Source organism: Grampus griseus, assembly GCF_964374135.1.
Source record: "Grampus griseus genome assembly, chromosome: 7".
NCBI lineage: Eukaryota > Metazoa > Chordata > Mammalia > Artiodactyla > Delphinidae > Grampus > Grampus griseus.
Genome location: NC_139001.1, coordinates 9,474,561 through 9,500,904, shown reverse-complemented (window position 1 = coordinate 9,500,904; position 26,344 = coordinate 9,474,561). Strand labels below are relative to the sequence as shown.

The 26,344-nt window shown below is 39.6% G+C and overlaps 1 protein-coding gene across 21 annotated transcripts in view; it reads right to left on the bottom strand.

Annotated features, from left to right (window-relative positions):
* Positions 1-2,148: 2,148 nt before the first annotated feature.
* The window catches only part of TRIP12 (thyroid hormone receptor interactor 12), a 147,422-nt gene continuing 123,226 nt past the window's right edge, over positions 2,149-26,344 (bottom strand). For all 21 annotated transcript variants that reach the window (XM_082658091.1, XM_082658076.1, XM_082658089.1 and 18 more), the window contains 15 exons: positions 26,205-26,278; positions 25,924-26,123; positions 25,152-25,279; positions 23,431-23,582; positions 22,187-22,329; positions 20,953-21,109; positions 19,545-19,643; positions 12,400-12,514; positions 11,952-12,106; positions 10,781-10,945; positions 7,792-7,956; positions 6,107-6,220; positions 3,992-4,086; positions 3,433-3,536; positions 2,149-2,687 (listed from right to left, as the gene is read on the bottom strand). In XM_082658091.1, the coding sequence (XP_082514217.1) occupies positions 2,491-2,687; positions 3,433-3,536; positions 3,992-4,086; positions 6,107-6,220; positions 7,792-7,956; positions 10,781-10,945; positions 11,952-12,106; positions 12,400-12,514; positions 19,545-19,643; positions 20,953-21,109; positions 22,187-22,329; positions 23,431-23,582; positions 25,152-25,279; positions 25,924-26,123; positions 26,205-26,278 (2,063 nt within the window). In that variant the 3' untranslated portion in view covers positions 2,149-2,490. The remainder of the gene's footprint in view (positions 2,688-3,432; positions 3,537-3,991; positions 4,087-6,106; positions 6,221-7,791; positions 7,957-10,780; positions 10,946-11,951; positions 12,107-12,399; positions 12,515-19,544; positions 19,644-20,952; positions 21,110-22,186; positions 22,330-23,430; positions 23,583-25,151; positions 25,280-25,923; positions 26,124-26,204; positions 26,279-26,344) is intronic.

Below are 26,344 nucleotides of genomic sequence, written 5' to 3'. Positions count from 1 at the left end.
ATAAACAAAGCAGATCAAATCAGTAACGGTCTAAATGACAACGCCATAGTCGGTGTTAGCTGTGACTAACATCTGACTGACTCCACCTCAGCAAACACTAAAAGACAACAAAGTCTTAGCCACTATCCAAACTGTCTACGTGTGTAAAGCATAGAGAGTAGTGCTTGTTGACAGGATTACTCAGCAAATAAATTTAAGGCATAACTGGAGGAACAGCAGATGAAGTCTATTTCTCCCTATGATGTAATATTAAGGCCTCTGCCAAGAGAGATTGCTTTCAAATGGGAAGTCTTCTTGCCCCTAATTAACCAAGTGTCCCCAAATTAAGGAGTAAGCTAAAGACTGAAAGCTTTTAAACAGAGAACTACCGACTTTGAAACAATCAACCTCCACCATGCGATTCAAAACCATCCAATGTACTCACTCCTTAGACGCTGAGATCAATGAGGCCAAATCTGCCAGGGCCATGATATGGCTAAAATGTTAAATACAGAAGATATCTGAATATGATGCATTACTTTGTTTATACATACGTCTAAATTTTAACGACAGAACCCTTTAAAAAATGAGGAACAAAAAGGTTATGCTCACGCAAAACTCTTTTTTGCGCTTAGTCTGTAAAAAGGTATCAGAACAATTTAAAACAAATTGGTTCATTCTTTAACACTAGTTTCACTTGATTAAACTGCACAGGTCCTACGGTGTCAATGTTAGAACTGCAGAAACACAACTCCCTCCTCTGATGTCAAAGGGAAGCAGCTCACTCTCCAGAGCCTCTGCAAGGACCAGGGAGAGACACTCCGAGTTCCTCTCACAGCTCCGTCCCACCTAAGGGGGGTGGGTCACTGCCCAGGTGCACTGAGACGAGGGGATGCTCCTATAAGGCCATTTAAGTGGAAACGACAAAGTAATCTAAGTAAAATAAGCCACGGAGTTTCTTTTAAGTGGCGAAATAGGGGACAAAGGGGTTTTGACATCAATTAAATAAGACTTTAGAACAGTCAAACAAAAGAAAATTGATTTCTCAAAGTCCAATAAGAAAACAATTAGCTCATCTCTCATTTTCAGAAAGATGAATGATGGAAATTCTCTCAAATTTATGCAACAGGCTTAATTTTGAACCTTAGGAATGAAGGAAGGAGTCTCCTCTCATTCTCTTTCTACATTTTATGTTCTTCAGTTGCTATTCTAAATTCTTTGAATAGCGAAATCAGCCACGAGCTGTGATGATCTGCCTGCATTGAGACACATCTCTACAACTAAAAGTTATGCATACGGCACAGAACTATAAACAAAAAAGGTAAAGCAAACTTTATTTATTTTCAGGTAAAAACATGAACCTGATGAATTATTGCAGATTTGAGAAATCAGCACAGAAAACAACTGGACAGAGCATGGCCTACAGGTGCTTTGATGTGTGTCGAGACAAAGGCTGAGCTGTTTGTCCCGCGTGAGCACTGGGAGGAGGGGGAGAGAAGAGCGGAACAGCGAAAGAAGACACCGAACAAAAACTTAAAACGAGAGAAAGGGGGGAAAACTTTTTCTTTACTCCAACAGGGAATGAAACCTGCTAACTTTGCTTAAAACCGTATACATCAATTCAAAATGCTCTGGCCACAGAATAATAAATACTGGCCAGCCCAAGCTGCAGACTTTTTAACCTACACAAAAGAAACGAATGAGCTCTCCTTGCCTCCATCACAGAGGCGGTGGTTGCCAGAATCACCACGTAAACAGTCCTAGTGCGTCCCTGGTACAAGGCCAGTGATACCCTACAACTATATTAAAACTAAGCTATAAGAAAAGGCTACCTAGTTACAAAGGCTGAATTATATTGACAACATATTTCAATTCCATGAATTTTAAATTATATCTTAATTTGAGAGAGAACAGGGAACAACGAAAGCCCATGGCTGACGAAGATGTACCAACTGTGGGTTCTGTATACAAAAAACCTGTGTGAGCGGCACAGACAGTACACGGATCAGGGCGGGGAAACTCAGGGGAAGTGAAAAGCACACAGAGCTCACCTACTAAACTGTATTTGTCAAATACACGGGAGCTTTAATTTCTGTACTTATGTACAAGAGTTGTCTTTGGAGGAAACAAAACTGCAGACTTAGCTAGATGGATACACACAGCCCAGAATTAAACTGCACAGCGACATTTATTGTTTCAGCCTGGAAAAACATCCCTTTTTTAAATTTCACACAGCAAAGCAAGTTAAAAACTTCACTCGTCAAATAAATGATAATTTAAACAAGAACTTGCTAAAGAAACCTCATCACAACAACGTTTTAGGGCCTGATCACTTTAAGTCCATGGGGCCATTAAGGAATAGGAACCAAGTGTCTCTTTTATAATCTGCAAGCCGTTTTCCTACAACAAGAAGGCGTAACATGTTTCCTTGACTCAGGTGATACATTTAGAAAAGAAATCATGATTTTTCTCTTTTGCTGTAACAGGCAGACACTGCGTTTCTCATTGTGATCAGGAAAGATGGAACGACTGCTGCCCTTCCCTCGCTGCCATCAACAGCTTTTCTCGCATTATCTCGATGCTCGAATAGTCCGGCAACTTAAGATAGTTCACACAGGTCATTACGGAGGGCAGGAAGTCATCTGGGTTCTCTGTTGATTCGAAGGTCTTCCGGACAATTGTCAAAGGTGGATTCAAGCTCCGGAAGCCTGATGAAGAGGGAAGAAAGAAGGACAGAGGAACTTGGCAAGTTTACGGGATGCCCGCCAGCTAGCTCAGGGAAACCCGCCTCTCATCCATAAGGAGAATGGGTCTGGAAGCACAAGTATACGTACCCTTTCTTATCTGCCCCCATCAGAAACACACTACACTGCTCTAATGCACAGCATTACCATACACAGAGGTACTCTTTCCTGCTCGATATATCTTGAATGAACTCTACCCATTCAAGATATATCGACGGTACGGAACCTGGTACGTGCTGTATTTACAATCAAAAGTCGCTGTATAACATGGAGGCAAACAGTTCTTTATGCTTCCCTTATGCTTTTAAAAGAGCGCCAATTCAACTCATATTAGGATTCATTTCTGAAAAAAACAGACTTTAGAATGCCTTTTCATCTAAGCCATCTAAGGGTTTATAATGTACGTATGTCTGAGAATTTGAATTTTGTGTAGAGAAGCAGCATTACATGTACATTAGTAGTAGTCCTACTTCAGTGTGTTTAAGTCAATCCCTATGAATTGTCCTGCCAGTGATATCCCTTAACACACTGCAGAACAAATTGAAAACTTAGAAACATTATGATATTGAAATAACTAAGAGGCACTCAAGGTCAAATAAAGAATATCCTGCTGTTGGCACTGAAGTTTTGCGTGCGTTCTCCACCCCCCCCCCCACACACACACACATACACTCACTCATAGCTACAGTAAATCAACCGCTGTACCCACCTCCAACAGGCAATCTTGGGCTACCTGTCACAAACTGGAGAAATAACCTCTGCTGCTCATTATCAAAACTACTGAGAATCTCAAACAAGAACTTCACAGCCCGACTATAACAGAAATAAATATACCATAGTTACTTCATCGTATTAAAATACAGTTTTGACTCTCATAATTAGCTAGAGACTATCACATGTAAATATGACTACACATGAATTCACATTGTAATGCACTCAAATATGTTTCTGTTGTTACAGTTGGAATTCAAGTGGAATGATTACTGTTGTAATAAATAAGACCTGTCTGGGATTGTACAGATATTTCCACTTTACTATACGTAAAAATGGGTAATGGGGTCACAGTGGGATTCCCCACCTTTCCTCCTCCCGCCCATTTTCACAGAAATACTTGGGGCAAAAAAAACAAAAAACCCTTTCGGTCCTGAAGTTGCAGTCTTGAGAGAAATGAAGCCAAAATATTAGAAAGCCTCCTTTAATAAGTAAACAAATTTTAAAATGTATATATATGTGTGTGTATCTGAAAACTGGCAGAACCCAGGACTTACCTGTCATGAGTATAACCGTGATCTGGCCTGCAGCATTCCATCAGTGTCTTTGCATCCCAAGTGTCTGCTTTACTGCCACACAGGAGCTGATCCAGCTGTGTGTTTAAACACGGGCAACAGATTACTAAGGACACAGCTGTGTAACTGGCTGAAAATGCACGCATGTTCTGTTCTGTGGCGTGCCAATATAAAGGTCTACAGAAGCCCCAGAACTTCAGCTTGGTACTCTTTACAATGTGCTTTTACAATGTGCTCTTCTAGTATATTTACAGATTCAAGCTCTTCTTCAGCTGACATGAACAGGTGCGCTGCCCATTTGCATGAACTAGGTTCTAGGGAGCCTTTAATCTAAGACAAAACATACCTGAGACCAGCCCTTAACTGAAGTTCTCCTAATTCTTCTCGTTTCTTAAGAGGCTTTAACTCAATATCTACTTCTAACCAGGGAGATTTTATAAATCCTGGCTTTTAGAAACACGAGGGCACACCATAATGGAAACCAAGAGAGAGAACAGTGAGCTGGAGACAGAAGTGGGAGAGGAGAGCTGAACTGAGACACAGCAAATGGGTAGGTTTTCCCACTTTGTGAAGAAAGGCAATTCTGTGCCACATGGTCATCTAGGACCACGCTAGTCATTACAGAACAGATATCAGAAAGCAAAAAATGCCTGTGTGTCCTTGGAAAATCTAACATGAGTTTCCAATTAAACCATCTCTCACCTGGTAGACTGCCCATTTGCAGGATGACTCGTACACTCTGAGAAAATCCATTTGGAGCATGTGAAATTTGGTATCTACTACGTGTCACTCACTGTCAGGTACTTTATGTATCTTGTTCAGTAAGCGAGAGGTTATCTCAATCTTATGAATGAGCCAGTCAGCTCAGATAGGACAAGCTGGGTAAGGTCACACCGCTAAGTAGTGGGGACCAGGATCCAATTCCAAAAGGAACACTTGCTGTTTTCAATTCCAGGTGACACTTAGTGCCTAAAAGTGCCAGGTACACCACATGTTTTAATAAGCAGCAAATCAAAGTGGACATAAAAATAATAATTGAGATGAAAACGCTAAGTCCTTTAAAGATCCCCGATTCAGTCGGTAATAAAGGTGTAGTCTAAAGCTAGTGCTCGAACAGAAACAGAAAGGGGGGCCAAACACCTTCCAGACCCTTCCATGACACCCCACTATCAGCGAGTAGTTTTCTGAGATTCTTGTTGCACCTTAAGTAAAGACGGCTGGAAAAAAATGATGCACATAAACTCATTAACTCCATTCTCACAAGTGTTCTCTGGATTTGGCAACTAGGTAATTTGCAACATTTCCTTAAAACTTCAAGGACTAACCTCGCTCATGAAACAATCAACATCTCAGCGAATCCAGAAAGTTTAGCTTAAAAACAACAACAAGTAACCTCCCCAGTGTCACTTTCATTACTATGGACCCATGGCTCTCCCCGCCAGCCACAGGTGTACAGAAACCCAAGTTCCACTCTCCACCAAGCAGCGTCGAGGGTCAGCTGACAAGAATGCTATGCCTGGGACTTCCCTGGTGGCGCAGTGGTTAAGAATCCGCCTGCCAATGCAGGGGACACGGGTTCGAGCCCTGGTCCGGGAAGATCCCACATGCCGCAGAGCAACTAAGCCCATGCGCCACAACTACTGAAGCCCGCGCTCCACAACAAGAGAAGCCACTGCAATGAGAAGCCCGCACACCTCAATGAAGAGTAGCCCCCGCTCGCCGCAACTAGAGAAAACCCGTGCGCAGCAACGAAGACCCAACAGAGCCAAAAAAAAAAAAACAAACAAACAGAAACAAAAAGAAAAACAGAATGCTATGCTTGCTCAATCACACATGGATCCCATGCTCTTTTATACTATATTTAATACTTATTTATATATGTTAGACATTATACTTAATACATTACATTTAACATTCTTCCTCACTCAGGAAATGATCTTATCTTTCCCAAACATCCACCCCGCCACCGCACCCAACCATCTACCTTTCTGTTTGCAACAATGGGGTCTTTGACTAAATAGCACAGAGAGACCCCACTAAGATAATTATAGGTAGAGAACTAGAGATGACCATTTCTTTTACACACAAGCTACTCACTTCTTCCGGATAGAAGTACTGAAGGTGACTGAGTGGGAAGACTGATTCAAATCCATCTCTGAATGAATCAAACTGCCTGGAAACGCCTTCATTTAGTGCCCAGAATATAACCAGCTGCAAAAAGAAAACTCTTTCAAAATCTGCGACAAGATTTCAAATTTCTTTCCTATTTATTATTTGGCAAACTACAGTGAAACATCCTTCCTGATCACTTAAAAAAAAAAAAATGAAGTCTTTAAAATATCTCCCAGTAAACTATGTAAGTAAAAGACAAGTCAGGTCAACTTCTAATTCAGGGTCTGGCCAATAAGAAAATGTAAAAAATGCCATGTGTGTTATAAATTAATATATTTAGTGTGTTTTAAAATTCATTTATCAGTACATAAAATCCCTATGAGTTATACTTTACCTTACCAGATGAGAAGCAGATGAAACTTCCGAAGAGGATAAAATGTTATTGAGAATTAAAGATAATGTTTCAAGAGTCAAAATTACCAACTGTTAAGTGTTTTAAATTTTTAATGTGCAATTTTTAGTTCTAACTCCTGTTAAGTTCTCAGAGCCCAATCCTTCTGCAGTATGTGTCTCCACTTAGAGAAAGGTAAACTCTGGAATGCAGCCACGTGAAACTGAAGGGCCACAGAAAGCATCTGCTATTGGTCCAACATCTCCTAGTCATCAATGACTTTGGCTAACCCTTTGGATTCAGAAATAGGGGACCTACTCAGATAAAAATGAAAACAATAGCGTTTTGTTGACAGAAAAACACAAGCATTATTACAAATATTTTCAGAGAACCTAGTTTGGAGTTAACTCATCATTTACTAGTAAGCTGAAAGATTAATTTTCTCAAAGTAGGTAGTATGAGAACACAGCCCTACTGACTGTTAAAGGAATTACTTAGGAATCACAGAACTGTTAGGCATACTAAATAATAGAGGTCCTCTGCTATCTTCTTCTCTCAAACTGATGAAGAAACTGGAGCTGAAATTTTTCAGAGGTTCTATCTAAAATCCCACAGTAAGTTAGTGGAAAAGTCAGGTCTAGGAGGTATAGGTGGTATTTTGTCTGGAACCCAATGCTCTTTCCATTCAATGTCAGGAATAAACCAAAAGAAATTTTTCCAAAAGTAGTGATAATAAAGACTTACATAGGTTGTAATCTAAAACATAATTTGTATTCAGTACAAAATTGTTTTCCTTAACAAATATGGTCAAGGATCATGAAAGGCCTCACCAAACCCATAAATGTGTGTGCGCACGCACGCGTGGACAGCGTTAAAGGCTATTAGGTCAAGTTAGGTGGCTTGATAGAAAGGTAGAAATGCAGTTTAGTGACAACACAAGGGATGGCTGCTTTTCACTGATTTCTTCAAACTAAGAAAATGAGATGTTATTAGATAGTATTCAAGCTTGAAGAGAGAGAGTTCAAGGTTATAGAAGGTACTGCAAGACATCTGACACGTTCTCTCAAGAGCAAACAGAAGCGAAGGTCAGGAGAAGTGGACTTCGTGCAGTGATCCCGGGCGTCAAAGGTCTCACACCACGGTGTGCAGCAGCTACCGGACACGCACCTGTGCTTCACTCGACCCTCCCTTCCCTCCCCCGCCTCAAAGCAGGCCCCCCGGGCCCAGCCCCGCATGGCCACAGCTGGTCTTCGCCCCAGGGGGCGCTGCGAGTACGTACTCTTAGATACTCCTCCAAATTGTGGATGGTGACCGGTATATCCTTTCCTCCTTTCTTCAGTTCGATGTTGGGAAACCCCGGCAGAGTGAAATCCAATCCTAGATCTTCAACTGAGCAGCCGTTCATAGTCAGGGTTTCTAATGCATACTGTAGACTCTCTTTGGTCTAAAAAAAAGGGGGCGGGGGGTCAAGCCCAGTAATTCAGTCAGTTATGTTTGTGTTTATGAAATAAAAGATATGCTAATAAATTTTATGGGTTCCCTTAGCTCTTATTTCTTTCTTTTTTTGTCATCATCTACACAAAAATAAGTCACTGAGATCAGAAAGGAAATAATCTTAAACACTTCAAAATCCAATTATTTTTATATGAGAAAACAAGATAGCCTGAGTGCTCCTCTGCAATGAGGTGTCCGCTACTCAGTCTGACCATATTCAGTCAGATTTCACAGAAAGGCCATAATCATTTGCACAGTGGTCAATTTAAGAGGGTAGGCTCTATAGAGCCAGACAAACTTTTTATAAATTCTAGGCTAATCTTAATGAATCCAATACATGTATATAGCAAATACTGAGTAATACAGTGCAGTTAGGAAATTGTAGATACAAATAATGCACTATCTAGTATAAATAAATTTTTTCTCTGCAAGCTCAAGTCTAAAGAATACCCAGAGATTCTTCATTCGATTACTGTAGGCCCAGCATTAACAAATTTGTATTCATACAGCAACAGTGTGATGAAAAAAGGCTCTAGCAAACCCCTAAGAAAAGTCAACTCCTACTCTGAAGACAAATGTTAAAAAGTTAGTATTGTTCACTTTTTAAAATGTTTAAGATCATGAAAGGCTTATATAAAATATAATTTCTGAATCAAAGACTAACATACAAAACTGCAAATTCTATCTGAAAATGAAGGTATCCAGTATAGGAGAAAGAAGGTAAATGACCTTCCGAATTAAAGATGCCTCCGAGTATGAAATTCCTAATGGCTAAACAGTCAAAGTGCAGAAAATCATTTAAACAAAAAAAAGGCTACGAAGTTCTGGTTAACAGTCATTTTTTAAAGAGGAAAGTGAAAGCTGCGTAGGATTACAGATAATTCAAAACACAGAGGAGGGTTAGGGTTAAGGTAAAATACATTGTTGAGAATTTTTACTCCTCTGCAAAAATACATGTTTAGGTCTCTCTCAGTTTCGGGAACATCACTGGATGACACACAAAGAAAGACTTTTCATTTTACATTTGAAATATTCTTCAGCAAAAGGACTTAAACTCTCCATTTTAACGTTCTCTGACTAGAAAGCTCTCCAAAATGCTATCATTGATAGGAATCTAGAATATACAATATGTCCTTGAGATGTTTAAAAGGAATTAGCTGTCTCTTTCTCTAGACCTTACACGTTAAATTGAAAGCCAAGTTTTAGCCCATTTTCCATGTGCCTTTCAAGAATTTAAACTGCCCAGTGGAAACTCAGCCAGGACAACTTGCTCCATCAGAATGCTTTATAAATAATGAGGTGAGGTGTGTGAGAATACCACCAGTCCTCATGTTCCAGTTGCCAGTTTCTGGAGTGTGGTTTCTGTGCTATGGATTTTATATTTTTAAATTGGTAACATCAGGAATAATAAAGATTAGAAGAACAAATCTCCAAAGATTTGAGAAAGAGAACTGTGGCAGCACACTGCACTGGAGACAAGGGTAAGTAAGAGAGCTTGCAAAAGCTGTCAGAGTGTGGGCTCCAGAGCAGACAGCCTGGGTTTCAGTTCTAGCTCTCCGGTGTTCTAGGTATGTGACTGTGGGCAGGTTACTCAACCATCTGCCTTGGGTTTCTCATGTGTAAAGTAGGGGTAACGGGAATATCTAAATCTCACAGCAGATTAAATGAATGAGTACACGTAAGGCTCGTGGAAGAGCACCACAAGCTGTCCTGTATCTGGAGCGGGCGGGGCTGTCTGTGGTGGTGTTTGCGTTATTTTCCTAAGAGATGATCTTAAATAAGATGACAGTAGTTTAAAATTTAAACCTTAAAAGTTGGTGAGCATAAACCTTACTAAAAATCCCAAGACAACAGGTTTTATATGGAAAAGAGGGACCTGGCTTCTTTAAACACCAATTTCTCTTAATAAACATTTACCCCAAAATTACCATTAATAATTACCGATTAATATGGGAGATAAAATTAATTTTCTTACAAATCACCTCCTTCCCCGACAAAAAGTATTCTAAAAACCCCATCTGCTATAAGCTCCTCTCTATCTTAAGAGATGTGACACTTCTTCTAGCTACAGAATCTTAAATCTCCATTCTTATTGTACGTAATTTATAAAATGGGAGTTGATTTAACACTGGTCCACGTTACCTGCCCCCATACAAGACGTCTGACTCTATGCCACTTTTTAAAAATACAACTTTGTCTTCTTCCAATGTCAGACACAGAACCACTGTTATTCTCAAATGATTTAATTTTGTTAATGTATACATTAATGATTTAAAGATCAAGATTACCCATGAGATCTAACAGAGAAACCTTAACAGATGTCACCAAGAAACAGTGATACCTACCATGACCTTTAAAAATATCTTCCTGAGATCTCTCTAGAAACAGATGAACTGTTCCTAAATTAAGCCATCTTTCTGGAAAATCAATCTGTCCTGCGAATAGCCTTATTGATTCAAATGCTTACTAAAAGAACTCAGTATGATAGAGTATCTGCCCAGATACATAATGTCCATCTAAAATATAATAAACAAGAGCCCTATGGTTTTAGTTAGAGGTGTATTTTATTTGCTGGTCAAGCTGTCTGTTCAACACCTGCTGTTATTACAGGTCACCTTACCAACTGTAAAATCATATGCTTCAGTTATTATAATAAAAATTTAAACTCTTCCAATATAAAATAATAACTGGACCAAATACAAATCATTGACAAAGAACTCATCTTTCTACAAAAAGAAACTGATCCACTTGACTGTCTCATTTTCTAAGCCTACCTGGGATTTATCTTGTTCAAGTCTTTTCTTCTGTCTGACAATGTCTTCTAGGTGATACACTGATCTGGCTACAACTGGGTCAATGTCAAACAAATCGTGTGACGTCAGCGAAGTTTCTTGCCGTAGCATCCATTTATAAAAAGGTAAGCCCAGGGGAAGGTCCACCTGAAAGAGAAGGTGCAAATATCACAACAGTCACACCAAGCTTCTAGCACTGCCTCAATTCTTTAAGCGACACTTCAAGAGGTCATTTTAAAAGGTCAAGTAATCCCCAGGGGAAAAAAACATATTTAAAGAACTGTTTCTCTCAGTACATGAAACTGTCCCCATTTAAACTCAATTTGGGGCTGATATTGTTAAAAAAAAAAAAATTCGAAACCTGAAGATTCCTATTGAAACACTGGCCCTAAAAAAGAAGTTTTCAATGATGGACATACATTCTCCATAAGGACCTCAACACCAAGAGATGTTTAGAGGAGTCTTACTCAATTTTGGACCAAGTGAACTTAATTCCACTTCAGTCTGTATTATTGCATATTTGGAAGGAAGAATGTAGAAGACCAATTACTTATAACTAAAATGAAAAAATGGAACTTCAAAAATAACTGATTAACAGCACATTCTTTCAACAACAATGAAATTGTAAGCCTGACATCAGATGAAAACGTCTTACACATACTGACAAAGTATCTCAGAAAACATGAAGAAAAAAATGAAGAAAAGTCCAGAAACATTCAAACCTCTCTGTGAATACTAATTTTTTGGGTTATTTTCACTCCTGCACGTTAATGGAAATTTACTGCAGTTTAGCCACATGCTCATACTTTTCCCATTGAATTAAAAATCTAACTCAAACACTTAAAAATATATATAATTAAAACCACCCTTAATGTTGCCTGATTCTCTGAACCCTTGCTACTAAAGGAACGGTCCACAGACTGGCACTTGGGTATCACCTGAATGCTGGTAAGAAAATGTGGAAACCTGGGCCTGACCCATGAACTGCTGAATCAAAACTGGCTTTTTAAATAAATTCTCCAAGCAATTCATATGCACATTAAGGTTTGTGAAGCAGTGTTTTAAAATATAGCATTAAATGCAGGGGATTAAGGTACCGTCACAGAACACAGGTACAAAAAAATTGTAGGAAAAAAGGTAATTCTATACTTACCAATCTGAAATCCATGATAGCCTTGGCCATTAATTTTCCTAAGAAGCGAAACTTCATCTTAACTTTTGCGATATGAGCTGGCTTAGCTGTCCTACCAAAGGGAAGCGCAAACAGGCCTTGGAGGTTTTGAATATACTTGGTCCCTTCTTGGCTTCCTATAAAATGAGTAAATCACCAAACTTTAGATGCTATTTCCCAAAACAAGACAGACCCGGTAATTAAGAACATTTAAGAAATTCAGTGTTCTCAAAATCAGATAGCAGATCACAGAATGAAGTCCTCTAGAGCTGGAAGGGTCTCCCTTATTTGATAAATGAGAAAACAAAGGTGAAAAGAAATTAGCTCAGAGAGCCAGGCCCTCTACTATAAGCTAAATATATATAATGAATTGTAAGGGCCCTTTACCTGAACTGAATAACAAATTGACTTAGTCACAGATTAGTATTACCTTTTGGATTGCTAAGAGTTACTTCTTCCCCTCTCCAGAGACCCAAGTCAGCTCTCTGTAGTTCCTGAGATACAAGTGCATAAAACTCCAGTGTAGGCCCCAGACCTGTGCCAACCTACAGAGGAACATAAGTAGGACAAGTTAAAGTTTAGAATCTGTGCTGCCCTTTTTTTTAACCTGCCAACCTTTTGGCAATGGATACTAATAACAACTGTCTACCAGAATGTATTAGAGGTTATTTCCCAAACTGTCCTGTCTTCCCTCAGTCCAGGTCACCTGGAATGAGAACCAGCAACCCTTTACTATTTCCTGCTTCCTGTGGCCCCAACATTTTAATTGTATGGTTCAAACTCATATACTAATACGAGTACCCTTGCAGCTATATACCGTGCCCTCAGGGAACAGATGGCACTGTCTGGAATGGCTTTCTTTCCCATTCTCTCTCTGGTGAACTGTTCCCCTGGAACCAACTCAAACGTCCACTCCTTAGGAGAAGCCTCTTTATCTGCCCAAGCAGTTACTTTGCTTCTTTTTCAGAACTTACACTTTGGCTACTTAAGTACTCACCACATTAGACTACCATGATTTCATTACATGCTTGCGTACCTCACTTAGGGGTAACTTTAATTCACCTTGTATCCATTGTAGTGCCGGGGCAAACACCAGCCATTTAATAGAGGTTTGTTGAATAAAACACAAAAAAAGGAACGTCTGGACCCACACCAGCACCCACATTATTCCTTCATGTTCTAACAAGGTCCTATCAGCTCACACCATAAATTAGATATGCAACTAAAGATAAGTTAATTCCATAGTTTATAAGCCTAATCTAACCACAGTCCTGTCAAGAAGGTTATATTTCACTTACTGATTACTTGTAAATAATGACTATTATTGCACCATTAACACAGTTCCTTTCCCCGCTAGCTTAAAGGATCTGATGTAGTCCACAAAACAGTCAACTGTAACTTTCCAAACAGTGACCCGCTTGGGTCTGGCAAAGCTTTCTAACCCAGCTCCACGTCTCTGTCAGTACTCCACGGCTGTAACTGGCATCAGTATTCACCTCCTGCTGCAACCACAGCCTTGGAGCCACCCGTGATGCTTCCCTTTCTGGCGCCTTAACAACCCATCATTAAACACTGTAAGCCCCACCTTCAGAATATGTTCCAAACTGGTCACCACAGCATCTCTTATCTGGCCCAGTGCTAGAGGCTCCTAAGTGGTCTCTGCAATGGCGCTCTCCACACCTCATGTCCTACTCTCACAGCGTGAGAGTGGATCCTCATACAACCTAAGTTCACATCATTCCTCCACAGCCTCCAAAGGCTCCCCATCTCGTTCAAGCAAAAGCTCAAATTCTTAGCTTGGCCCGGGTGTCCTATGTGATCGCCTGACTCCTATTTCTAGCCACTGTCATCCTCCAACAGGCAGAGAATTCTGCCTCAGGGCTTTTGCTTCACTTTTCTTCTGCTAAGAGATAGCCTTTCCTCTAGATAGTAATGACTACTGCTCAAATGTCACCTCATTCCACCCTATCCTCTCCCCATCATGCTCTATCTTCTTATTTTGCTTTAGTTCTTCAGCACACATCCTACATATACATGTACATGAATGAATGAGTGTGTGTGTGTGTGTGTGTGTGTGTGTGTGTGTGTGTGTGTATCGGCCTCCCCAAACTAAAAGCTCCATGACAGTAAGGACTTTGTGTATTTTGTTCTCCACTCACACGTGAGCCTAGGAGGAAGGTAGGGAAAGAAGAAAAGAAAAAAACTGCAGTAACACCTGGTATCCACCAGATGGTGCTTTAAAGCCAGTTAATCCTAGCTCCTTTTAGCATAATTATCCCAGGTTAAACAGAAATCATAGATTAGATCAGCCTATTTCCTTCATCCAAATACTGTTACTGCTAACAGTAAAACAGACTTAACTTAAAATATTAAGTGACATGGGCAAAACTGTATACACTTTCATCCCAGGAAGCCTCTGTGAGGGTGGAAGGACCAGGTCACACCTGCTCTGGCGGGTCACCCCTGCACTGGGCTGGCCAGCAACCCCGTAGATAGACCTGACCTTTCCAGGAATCTTTATCCTACCCAGCCACTCCCTTAAAAAAAAAGGTAGGTGCTGTGGTTTTGCTTCATTTGTTTTGAACGGAACGAGGAGACACAAAATTTGCCAGCCCCAAAGGTCTCTTTGGCCTGCGGATTACTTACAGCTGAAAACAATCAAGGCCCAAAAGACTCAGGGAAGAAACTGACTTATACTCTCTAACTGCCTAAAAGAATTTTGATAAAGGGCCGGTTCCCACAACAGAGCTATCACCAGAGGTATCTGCAAAGAATATGGGCTAGCGATGGTGGGAGGAAAACAGGGCCTAGGGATCAGAGTCCACTCTGGGTCCCATTGTCTCTGCCTGGCCTGGCAAATATTTGTTTACCAAACATCTGCTCCATGTGGACTGCCTTCCTCCCTGCTTTGAAGTCCCAAACCACTACCCCCAACATCCTCTTCTGTCTTTGGCTGAAGACAGTATTTAAGAGGAGGGTTTTGGCCATTTTGGTGAGTTACTCAGACTTCCTGTGACCAGCCAGAAGAACCTAGGAGGGTAGAGGAAAATGTCTTCCAAAAGGAAGGAAAAGCATAAAGCTCTAGAAACAAACACAGAAAAACAAAAAAGTTTGACAACTTGTGTTATTTGAAACTTTCAAAGTCTTTCTCTTTCAAAAGCTAATGCTTATATACTAGCATATACCACGTAACAGATAACGTTGTGTTTTACACATTTTAGCATTTAATCACTTAAACAACATAATGAGGTAGGCACAGTCACCGTGCCCTTCGTTGGGTTACTACTGGGGAGTTTACATAACTAGCCCGACTTCATACAGCTAGTAAGTGGCAGCACCAGGCTCCCCAGTCCATGCTCCTAACCTTTCATCGTCCTGGAGGCATAGACCATGTGACAGGTAATGGGCTCAAGTGGTTTGCTGAGCCCAGAGACTGGCTTAGTTCCTCCCTGGCTTACCAGTCATCTCTATTCAAGAATGGAGCCCATTCTGTTCTGACATTTTGGTCAGGATTCTTCTAGAGCTAGTTAGAAAGGCTTCCTAACAGACACCAGCTGACTTGTACGGTTGAATCTGGTTGACAACCCGAGGCCCTAAGCATATATAAAGCCAGCACTCCAACCCTTCTTCCTCAATGAAGTTGGCTCACAGAATTTCTTCCAGAGTCATCAGGAAAGACCCATCAGTGAAAATCATAAAATTGTGATTTCTGTATCAGCATTTCAATCCTGACCCGTGGAACAATCAGCGTGATGCTATTCTGAACTTAAGTTTAGGTTTCATGTAAGACGCAATCTGAACAGGGGCATGAAGGATGAGAGAGTAAAGACGTTCATTCCTGACGAGAGAAAAATATGTTGGAGTAAAACAAAGTAGAAAAAGCGTGTTTAAATAACCAAGCAGAACAAGTTGGCTACAGCAAAGGTCTTACAGTTTCATGAGTAAGAAATTTGGACATGTAAACATATAAGAGCTGTATCCTCTGAGCAACAGGCATGACCAGGGTAGATTCAAAAGACCCAAATTTCTTATCCCAGCTTCCATTCCGTCTGCCTCCCATCCCCTCCAGAGCTACTCCCTTCTGCTCTTCACCACCAAGCCTGATCCTCTGTTCAAGCTACACCCTTTGATTCCTTAACTCTCCCCTCTCTTTCCTGAAACAGGCTCCTCATCTGAAAGGCTCATTCACTTGGTACCTCTACCACTCACTTTCCACACCCATTCGCACTCTGTCCTGCGTCCCCCCAACTACGCTGTGATCCTGGGAATGCAGGAACTCTGCCATAACCTGGATCCTGGCACTCTGTATACTTAGTACGTAACTACTTACAATTTTAAATTTGATGATTAAATACTGTCAACTATTCAAAAGTCTTAATGAGGAAGAGAAAATGCTTAAGAAAACGAGTGAAAAATCAAAGTCATGATTAAAATCACTTGGTTAACTACAGACAGCTTTGTAGATTAAACTGCTACATACACATAGTGCTCACCAAGAGCCCGGCACGGTTCTAACTCTTCACCACATGAACTGTCACACTCTGAGGCTGTACTACAACCCACACTTCACAGAGAAGAAAACTGGGAGGCAGAGTTGTTGGCTTTTATAAATAAATAATAAGTAAATGGAGTATTTGGAAATGTCATGTCCGTAAGTTTCAGATGTCCAAAAACTTAAGTTTTGTCTTAAAAAAAAAAAAATTAAGATACTTCACTGCTGGTCCAGTGCGTTAAGACTCTGCGCTCCCAATGCAGGGGGCCCACGTTCGATGCCTGCTCAGGGAACTAGATCCTGTATGCGTGCTGCAGCTAAGAGTCTGCATGCCACAACTAAAGGAGCTCGCATGCTGCAACTAAGAATTCCTCATGCCGCAACTAAAAAAAGATCCCACATGCTGCAACTAAGACTCGGCGCAGCCAAAATAAATAAATAAAATAAATAATAAATAAATAAAATAAATATTTTTAAAGGAAGGAAAGTATCCCCAGGAGACTCAATACTTCAGAGTCAATTATAGAAAATCATTATTTTGAGTCTTTTGGCATACTGGCCTGGCTATTTAAAAACAACTCAAAAGAAACAAAAGAAAGATTAGAAAGAAAGTAAAGCTGTCTTTTTTCATGGGTGACATGACTGTCTACAACATGGAACAGCAAATTACAGCTCAGGCCCTACTGCCTGTTTTGTACAGTCTGTAGGCTAAGAATGGGCTTTACAATATTAAGCGGTTGAAAAAATCCTTGAATAATATCTCACAATGTGTGAAAATTATATGACTTCAAATTTCAGTGACTATCAATAAAGTTTTATTGGAACACAGCCCTGCTCATTCATGTTTGTATTGTGTACGGCCACTTTCACACTACAAAGCCAGAAGTGAGGAGCTGTGATGAAGACCACATGGTCCACAAAGCCTGAAACATTTATTATCTTGCTCTTCACAGAAAAGTTGCCCAAGCCCCGTATCTACAACAATCCTAAATGATCTATTTAAAATTTTTAGAACCAATAATTAAGTTATCAAGGTCACAGAAAACAAGGTCAACAAAGAAAACTTTACTTCTACAAACTAACAGCAACTGGAAATTGAAAAGAAAGAACAATATTATTTTCAAAACCATCAAAAAACATGAACTATTTGGGAGGAACTTAATAAAACATCTACACGAGAGACCTCTAGACTGCAGTTATGAAGCATACTGAGAGAAGTTAAAGACCTAAATCAGAGAAAGGCTACGCTGTATTCACACACTGGAAGATTCAATACCATAAACATCAACTCTCTCCCAAACTGATCATGATTCAACACAAACCTAATCAACATCCCGTGAGAGACTTCCCTGGTGGCGCAGTGGTTAAGAATCTGCCTGCCAATGCAGGGGACACAGGTTTGATCCCTGGTCCGGGAAGACCCCACATGCCGTGGAGCAACTAACCCAGTGCGCCACAACTACTGAGCCTGTGTGCCACACCTACTGAAGCCTGCACGCCTTAGAGCCTGTGCTCAGCAACAAGAGATGCTACCGCAATGAGAAGCCCGCGCACCGCAGTGAAGAGTAGCCCCCGCTCACCGCAACTGGAGAGAGCCCGCGCGCTGCAACAAAGACCCAATGCAGCTAAAAAAAATAAAATAAAAAAAAACACAAACTCAAAACAGATCGTAGGCCTAAATATAAGAGCTAAAACTATACAACTCCTAACAAAACAAATAAGAAAAAATGTTTGAGAACACGGTTTAATGGAAATTTTCTTGGGATACAAAAAGCATAAACCAGAAAGGGAAAAAATTGATAAACTGGATTTCATCAAAATTAACAACTTCTGCTCTTTCAAAGATACTTCATCAGGAAATGAAAAGATAAACAACAGGCTGAAAGAAAATATTTGCAAAACACTTATCTCATAAAGGACTTGTATGCAGAATGTATAAAGAACTCCTAAAAGCTCTGATAAAACAAAACCCAATGAAAAAGTGGGCAGAATTCCTGGACACTTCCTCCAAAGAAGATAAGAAATGAAAAGATAGTATCATTAATCATCAGTGAAATGCAAATTATAACTACAGTAAATCCACTAGAATAACTAAAATTAAAAAGACTGGCAATAACCAAGTTTTGGTAAGCATGTGAAATAACTGAAATTCACATACTACATTACTGGTGGGAAGGAAAAATGGGGCAGTTACTCTGGGAAACGGTTTGGTGTTTCATATAAAGTCAAAACATACCTTACCAAAAGACTCAGCCATTCAACCCTGAAAGTATTTTGTATTTTACCCAAGAGAAATGAAAACATATGTCTACACGACGACTTGTACACAAATGTTCACAGCAGCATTACTCATAAGAGCTAAGAAAGTGGAAACACCTCAAATGTGCATCAACTGATGGTTAGGTAAACATATGATGGTATGTCCACGTAATGGACTATTACTATTATTCAGCAATAAAAGGAAACAAACTGATACACGCAACAACATGAATTAGCATTACACTAAGTGAAAGCAGAGTAACACAAATGGCTACGTACTATATGACTCCATTTATTATGATACTGTACAAAGACAAAACTGGAGGGACAGAATACAGATCAATGGTTGCCAGGGATTGGGGATGAAGGCTGGGGACTGACTGCAAAACGGTCTAAGACAACTTTCTGTGGTGATGGGATTTTTTCTTTATCTTGATGTGGTTGTGGTTATAGACTGTATACATTTGTCAACACTTAGAAATGTGTATCTTAAAAGTGTGCATTTATGATATATGAGTTGTAAATAGACCTGATTTTTTTAAAAACGCAGTTCAAACATTTTGAAAGTTATGTTTAAAGCCTTTCACTTTATCAACCTAAAGATTACACCAACACTTGCTCTAATGCCAGGGAAAAAAAAACCCTTTTATTATGCAATTTAACCTCGAAAAATGGAGAACTTAGAACAAATGATTCAAGAGAAAACAGAGTACACCTCAAGTTTTGAGATAAATTTCCCAATCGTCTTGTAGAATTTCACAGGACCAAGAAACTCTAGGGACATCTTATCAAGAGCACAAGTCAACACAGCCTCATAAGCTCACCTCATTTTCATACTGAATTTCTAACATGGCCCGTGAGCTGCCGAGATCCTGCATCACAGACTCTGCTTGTTTCAGCAGCTCCTCTCTGTTCACAGTACGCTGCAAAGAAAAGTACAAATGTGAGGAAACTTTGATAAACAGGTGGCATTTCTCTCAGTGCAAAAAAAAAAAAATCAATTCAATCGTTAAAAATTATTTCTTAAAAAAGAAGCACACCTCAGAAGAGGTTTTAAGACATAGCTGCAGTGCTATAAACATTGACAGCATCCTGCTGTACGTGAAGAAAAGCTAGATGTGAGTGTAGTTATTAGCTTGAGCCCATGGCAAATTCAGAAAATTCAACTTGTTGAAGAAAGGATCTCTGTAACCTTCTCAAACATCAATGCAATTCAGGGCTGTGGCTCCATGAAATCTCGCTGTGTACATTTATAGTTTGGTGATGGAGAAATAGGTGTGGAGGTGACAGGTGAGCTGGAAACCTACTGGCTCTGACCAGCAGAGATCCTACAAGCACCACTGCAAATATCTATTAATGAGATGCAGGGGGATGAGAAAGGTCTTGATAGATTTCCAAATTCTACCTACACCTTGTTTATGGAATCCTAACGATACAAATAAAGATAGGATTTAAGAACAATGTTTTTTTGTTTTGCTTCTCATTCCTCCCACTCCCCCTTTTTAAGCCATTACTAATGGCTTCTGTGAGACTTTTGGAGATAGACGTTTGTAGGAAGACAGACTTGAATAAGAATCCTCAGCAAGAAAAAGGATGATGAACAAAGAAGTCCTAAGTAAAAGGCAGTGCGGTGTGAGAAGTGCAGAACTAGTCTCAGATGTAAATGGCCCAGGGCTGTGTGGTTTAGAGTTATCACCATGCGGCCAGGATTAGAAGCACAAGAAGATGCAGTCAGCAATACAAGGCTGACGGGTATAGAGACATGAACTAGATCAAGGATTTTGTTTGTCTCTTCTAATTGGTGTGATTTGCTAAGACAATGATGTGGATTTGATTAATTCTACCTACTGCATAAAGGGATCAATTATAAAAGGGAGATATGGTTAGAGTTCTTAATTTAGAAAGGAAAGGAAGGAGGTCTCAGTGAAAGAAGAGAAGATTCTTCCTTGGCACAAGAGTTATGGAGAGTAAAAGAGAAAAACAACTGTAGAAATCATTACAGAAACCGGGGTGGGAGGGAAGGACTCTTACTGGAGGATAAAGAAGAATCCCAAGAGATCCCAAGAGACTGATAGGAAAATATGGCTAACACATATGATAAGAAGGTAAGCAAAGAAGATAACTGTGACTAAGATAAGCCTCTAAACCAACAGGGATAATTAGATGCATCACATTTCTAGTTTATCCATTATCAGTATGACTTATCTTTAAATATTTTCGGGAGAAACTTACTTTTTTTCTATCCAATCTAGGTGCAACTCTGCTATCTTGAGAATCAGACTGGTTGATTTCTGGGTTGGTATCAAGTAATCTTTGCATTGCTCGGTCCCGATCAAATGCAGTTACATAAAAAAGCATTTGCCGGGTATCAAAAGGGAAGAAAAACGGGCTGTAAAAAGATGCGATATAAATTTATTAACTGAATTAGAATCAGAAACCATTAAAAAACCCTGGCTTAGAAACAACTTTTGATATGATACAGATTAATAATTATAATGTAACCAATAAAAATGGTCTACTCAACTAATTTTGAAGAATTTTCATAATTCTTGCATGAAATTTCTAAGTGATCAAGTAATAATGCATTAAGTAGCCATTCACTATGAAATCTGAAATTCAACCATTAAAATCAAGTCCATCCAAGATCATCTTTAATCTCCCAATGACATTCAGTAAGCATAACATGACTAGTGAAGGCGAAATTTTAAAATATAATCACCACCTCACCAGGTTGCCAACCCATCCCATTCCACATAGACACAAGTAATGGTTTCACTAAGTTCATGATTTTCCTCTGGGCTTTGGCATTTGTTAAGTCACTCAAAACTGCCAAAAGGCAGCTGCTTATCTTTAAAGAATGAACTCTGCAGTACCAAGGCCCCGCTGCGTCTTGACATATGATTTTGGCAGTTCTTGACACAGAACCGTCCAGAGCACTTCCTATGATTATCTAAGCATCCAGCATCTATTCTGTACAATATGAGTAGCCACGCAAGGATGTGGGCAGTGTGACTAAAAATCTCCCATTTAAAAATTTTCATTTTAATTCATCTAAACGTAAATACAGCTACATGTGGCTGGTGGCTCCCGTATCCATCAGTGCAGTCCTATAGTCTCCAAGAATGTAGGTCTGGACCCAAACAGGCTCAGAGAGAGAATCAACCAAACTCCACCTCTGGCGTCCAATTTTATGATGGAAGAGGGCTGAATCTCCTCACTAAAAATCCTTGTGTACTTCCCTATTTCATACATAAAGATACTATCAAGTAGACCTAGTGCCGGCCCCAGCTCATCTAGCCTGTTTGGATGCTGAAGCTACACAATTAAGCAAGCTATGATCAAAAATCGCATTAACTAAACACATTTAAATAGGTTTGCTAAAGACTATGTTTTTGTAACAAGATATATAAAGATCAACACAATGATAACACCCCTAAGCCCACCACTACAGAAGTGATCGTCTTACCAGGTTTTTCCTAGTTCAGTAAGCCATGTTGGGATGTTTCCCGTCATGATTACTAAAGGATCCTGAAGCTGCCTATTTGCTTTTGCTGTCAACTTACTGTTAATAAATTCACTAGTTGGGATAATTTCCTTGCACACTGCATTCTGTAAAATGTTAAAAAAAAAAAAAAAGTCTATTATGTAGTAAAACATTAGGATTATAGTCACCATCGTTTCCTTTATTCCCAAATACGCGTGCAGAGTGCCGAGATTTCCCCTGCTGGTTTCCAACATACAGCTTCCTGTTGGTATGTCCCAACCTGAATGACAGCTTTCACAACGTACAGCTGAGACAGCCCAACCCCCACGCACCACTGACATAGCGAACGCTTCATGCAGGGCCAGCTCCTTCACTCTTCCCTCCACTAGCGAAGTATCAAAGACAAGCATTCAACTTTCACTTGAATTTAATACACATCTTAAATAAATGAACTTTTAGCTAAAGGTACCTAAAGATTTTTTAACTAATAATGTTCAATTTTTATGTGGTAGCTTAATTTTATAAATTATAGCTAGAGAATATTTACAAGTCTGCCAAGAGAGCTAGGTCTGCCTAGAGAACTAAATTAAATGTATGTATATTTCATTATATTGCTCTTAAGACTACCGAGGTGGCAGTTTAATTCTTAAAAACAATAAAATAAAGCATAAATACTATTTTGCCTAGATGAATTTTTACCTAATGATGACACATTTGGGAGAATGCAGAATTTTTCTTGTTGATACAGCTTTTACAGTAAAATAGATTCATGTTTTTGGAGATTAAAACCAGCAAGTTGAACGTTAATATTTCTTAAGTGGTATGATTGTTCAGAGCATTCTATAGTATTTTGGGGAAATATCAGTTGCAAAGACTAAGAAACTACTTAATATCCATCTTGCCCTGTAAAAACCACTTGCTCAAGTTATCGTATAAATACTACCACTGAAATATAAATGCAAAAGAAAATCTGACCATATTTTTAAACTCAAAATAGGTGACTTTACTGTATGAAGTACACAGAGCTGCTTTACGCTTTGTTCTTACTAACATACTGGAAGAGTATCTTTCATACATGCTGGGCTAGGATCTGTGCTGTTCAGCTGAATCATTGTTTCTACTTCTAGTACAACAGGAAACTGATCAAGCACTAGACAGACACTAAGAAAAAACATGTAATGGACAACACATCAGGGAAAAGTTCGAAAGTAGACAACATTACTCACATCATACAAGTAATACCAGTATCGACTGATGGCATGTAAAACTCTTAAAAGAAGAATCACATCTAATGAAGGGTCTTCAAAAGTTATATTTTCAGGTGGTGTGGGTATGAGGTAAACTTCTAAAGGATTTGATACTGACGGGCACACTCCATCTAGAGGGCAAAAGATCAAAGTTTGATCAAAGTGTTGATCAAAGTTAGAAAGGCAGAGTCAACGAAGCCAGCATCATCTCAACATGCCTAAAAACAGTAACCACGAGTGGTTAAGATTTAACGCTCGGTATCTTACTAGTAGAGTACTGACAGCTTGAACAATTTTTTTCCCCTTTTTATCTTATAGATAAATCATCCAGGCTTAGGAAAATTTCACTTTCTCTCCCATACTCATACATTGTAAAGGAGAAAAACTGACTCCTTTGCATTCCTCCTTTATATCAGAAAAATAACTGACAGTAAAATGGCCAGAGAGGAGTAAAGAAAAGGTGTTTAAATTAAGTTCACTGTTACAGAAATTTCCTGGATTTTTTTATATCCGGTTTAAAATGGCCATGTAAGATAAACAAATACTCCCAAGTTATAAATCTGATAAAAATAAGATTTGGTTATTTAATCCAAGACTTAGGACATGATAGACTGTGATAGTTTCCAAGTAGGATCTGCAATTCCTTTATTCTTAGATCTCATAAAGTAATAGCACTAAAAAAAAGAGAGAGATTGAAACTGTTGCCATTTACTTCTACCAAGCAAAGAAATTAAAAATCACAACACTATCTCTGCATAAAAGGGCAATTGTTTTAATACCAAAAACATAGAAAACAAGTATCTCAAACACCCTTTTATATAGAAAAAACTGAGTTTTATGAAAAACAAAGTTGCTACAATGCCCTTACTTCTGTGGATCAGGGAAAATTTCATCAACAACACCAGTGTTTGGAAATCCCTGATAGGAGCTGGTCCCCAAGGACTGCAGCCTATTGGTAAGGCACTGTAACCATCTTATAAAAAAGAAAAGGAGAGGGGCTTCCCTGGTGGCGCAGTGGTTGAGAGTCCGCCTGCCGATGCAGGGGACACGGGTTCGTGCCCCGGTCTGGGAAGATCCCACATGCCGCAGAGCGGCTGGGCCCGTAAGCCATGGCTACTGAGCCTGCGCGTCCGGAGCCTGTGCTCCGTGGCGGGAGAGGCCACAGCAGTGAGAGGCCCGCGTATCGCAAAAAAAAAAAAAAAAGAAAGAAAGAAAGGGAGGAAATGAGCAAAGTTAGACTGGAAGGAAATACTACAAAGGAAGGTAAGTCAATTGGGAGGTTTTACTACTTTCTGTAGTCATTTTATAACCTAGCAGAACTTTTTATTCCTTCTATAATTGGTGGATCACACTATCATAATGAATAACAATAAAAATTAAGGGTCAACCTGCCAATGTTCAGCCTCTTCTTTAGTGCATATGCTCTACTAATGAAATTTGTTTTTGTTTTCATAAAAACATGAATTCTTCATGGAAAGAATGGTAAGTTTTCCCACAAATTCTTTCAAGATAACTTTTCACCTTCTAGACATTAAAGTCAAGCGTTCAATTAAAAGCAGCCAAGCATTTGTAGTAATTCATATTTTTATAAATTATATTAAAAGATTTTACTACTAGATATAAATCACTCTGTCAAAACCTTCAAGACAGGAAGACTACTGCCCCATGGCGACCTCCTTGCCCCTCTAGACATCACTTACCGTTCCACAACTCATCGTGCTTTTTTGCATTTCTAGGGGAAGTTTTTGTTGGAGCTGTTTGGGCTCTTCCTCTTTTGCCACCAACACAATCTTTATTGCTTTCTTCATCCTCTCTCACGGGTTTGTACCTAAAGTAATGAGAGTATGTAAACCCAAAGTAGATTTTAAAATGGCAAATTATTCTGCAAGGCCAAAGTGCAAGCCACAGACACCACAGAGTTACCAGAACAACTCTCTGAGGGCTATCCTCTCTCTCCCTAGTTGTGGATTTGGAGAACTGCCAATGGGACTGCTTCCTAGAAAAGATCACCTAGGAGGGGCCACCTGAGAAACTCCAGGGGGTGGCTCTGAGAAGAATCACCCTGTTTAAATAAGTAGTAGACATTCACCAACAATGCAAGAAGCTGCATCCAAATGCGTCTAAGGGCTCAGAGATGCCAAACTTCGTACTACCTAAAGGAACATCATCTTACGGAGACATTTTTGCCTTATTTAAAGACTTGAAATGAAGCTACTAGAAAAGTAGGTGCAAATTATGATTATTTATTGCCCAAACACATTTTCAAGTAGACTTAATGAGGAAGCTAAATATACACACATACACACACATGCACACACACAAGATGGAACATTTGAAGTGGCTTTTAATAATAAAACATAGAATTTAGAGTCCCCTCTCTCCTTATGCAAGCCAGCCAGTAACAGGAATTCCAAAACACACAAACAGTATCAATGTTGATGAAAAACCAAACAAAATCATTTTCGGACTTGCCATATTGTATGAGTTTTCGTCCAAATACCAGCTCTTCCTAGAGGATTGCTCTCATCATCCGTGGACTCCCGTTCATCTTCGGCCTGTATACTGAACTGCCGTACGGCCTGATACACAGTCATGTTATACGGCAGCAAATGTTCTCCGATGTAAAACTGTAGCCTGTGTCGTACATTTCCTGAATTTAAGAATTGAGCAGCCTAAATAAAGCAAAACAAAAGCCATTGAAGCTACAGGCCCTGAACTTTACACATTAAAACTTGGTAAGAACAGCACCTTACCAGAGACTCGTCTATTTCCTCATCAGAGCCATCATCGTCACTGTCTTCATCATCTTCTCTTACTCTTCCATACCCTAAGGACCCAAGAAGTCTGTTAAACTCCTAGCAATTTCATGTGGCAAAGAAAAGCCTATATATAC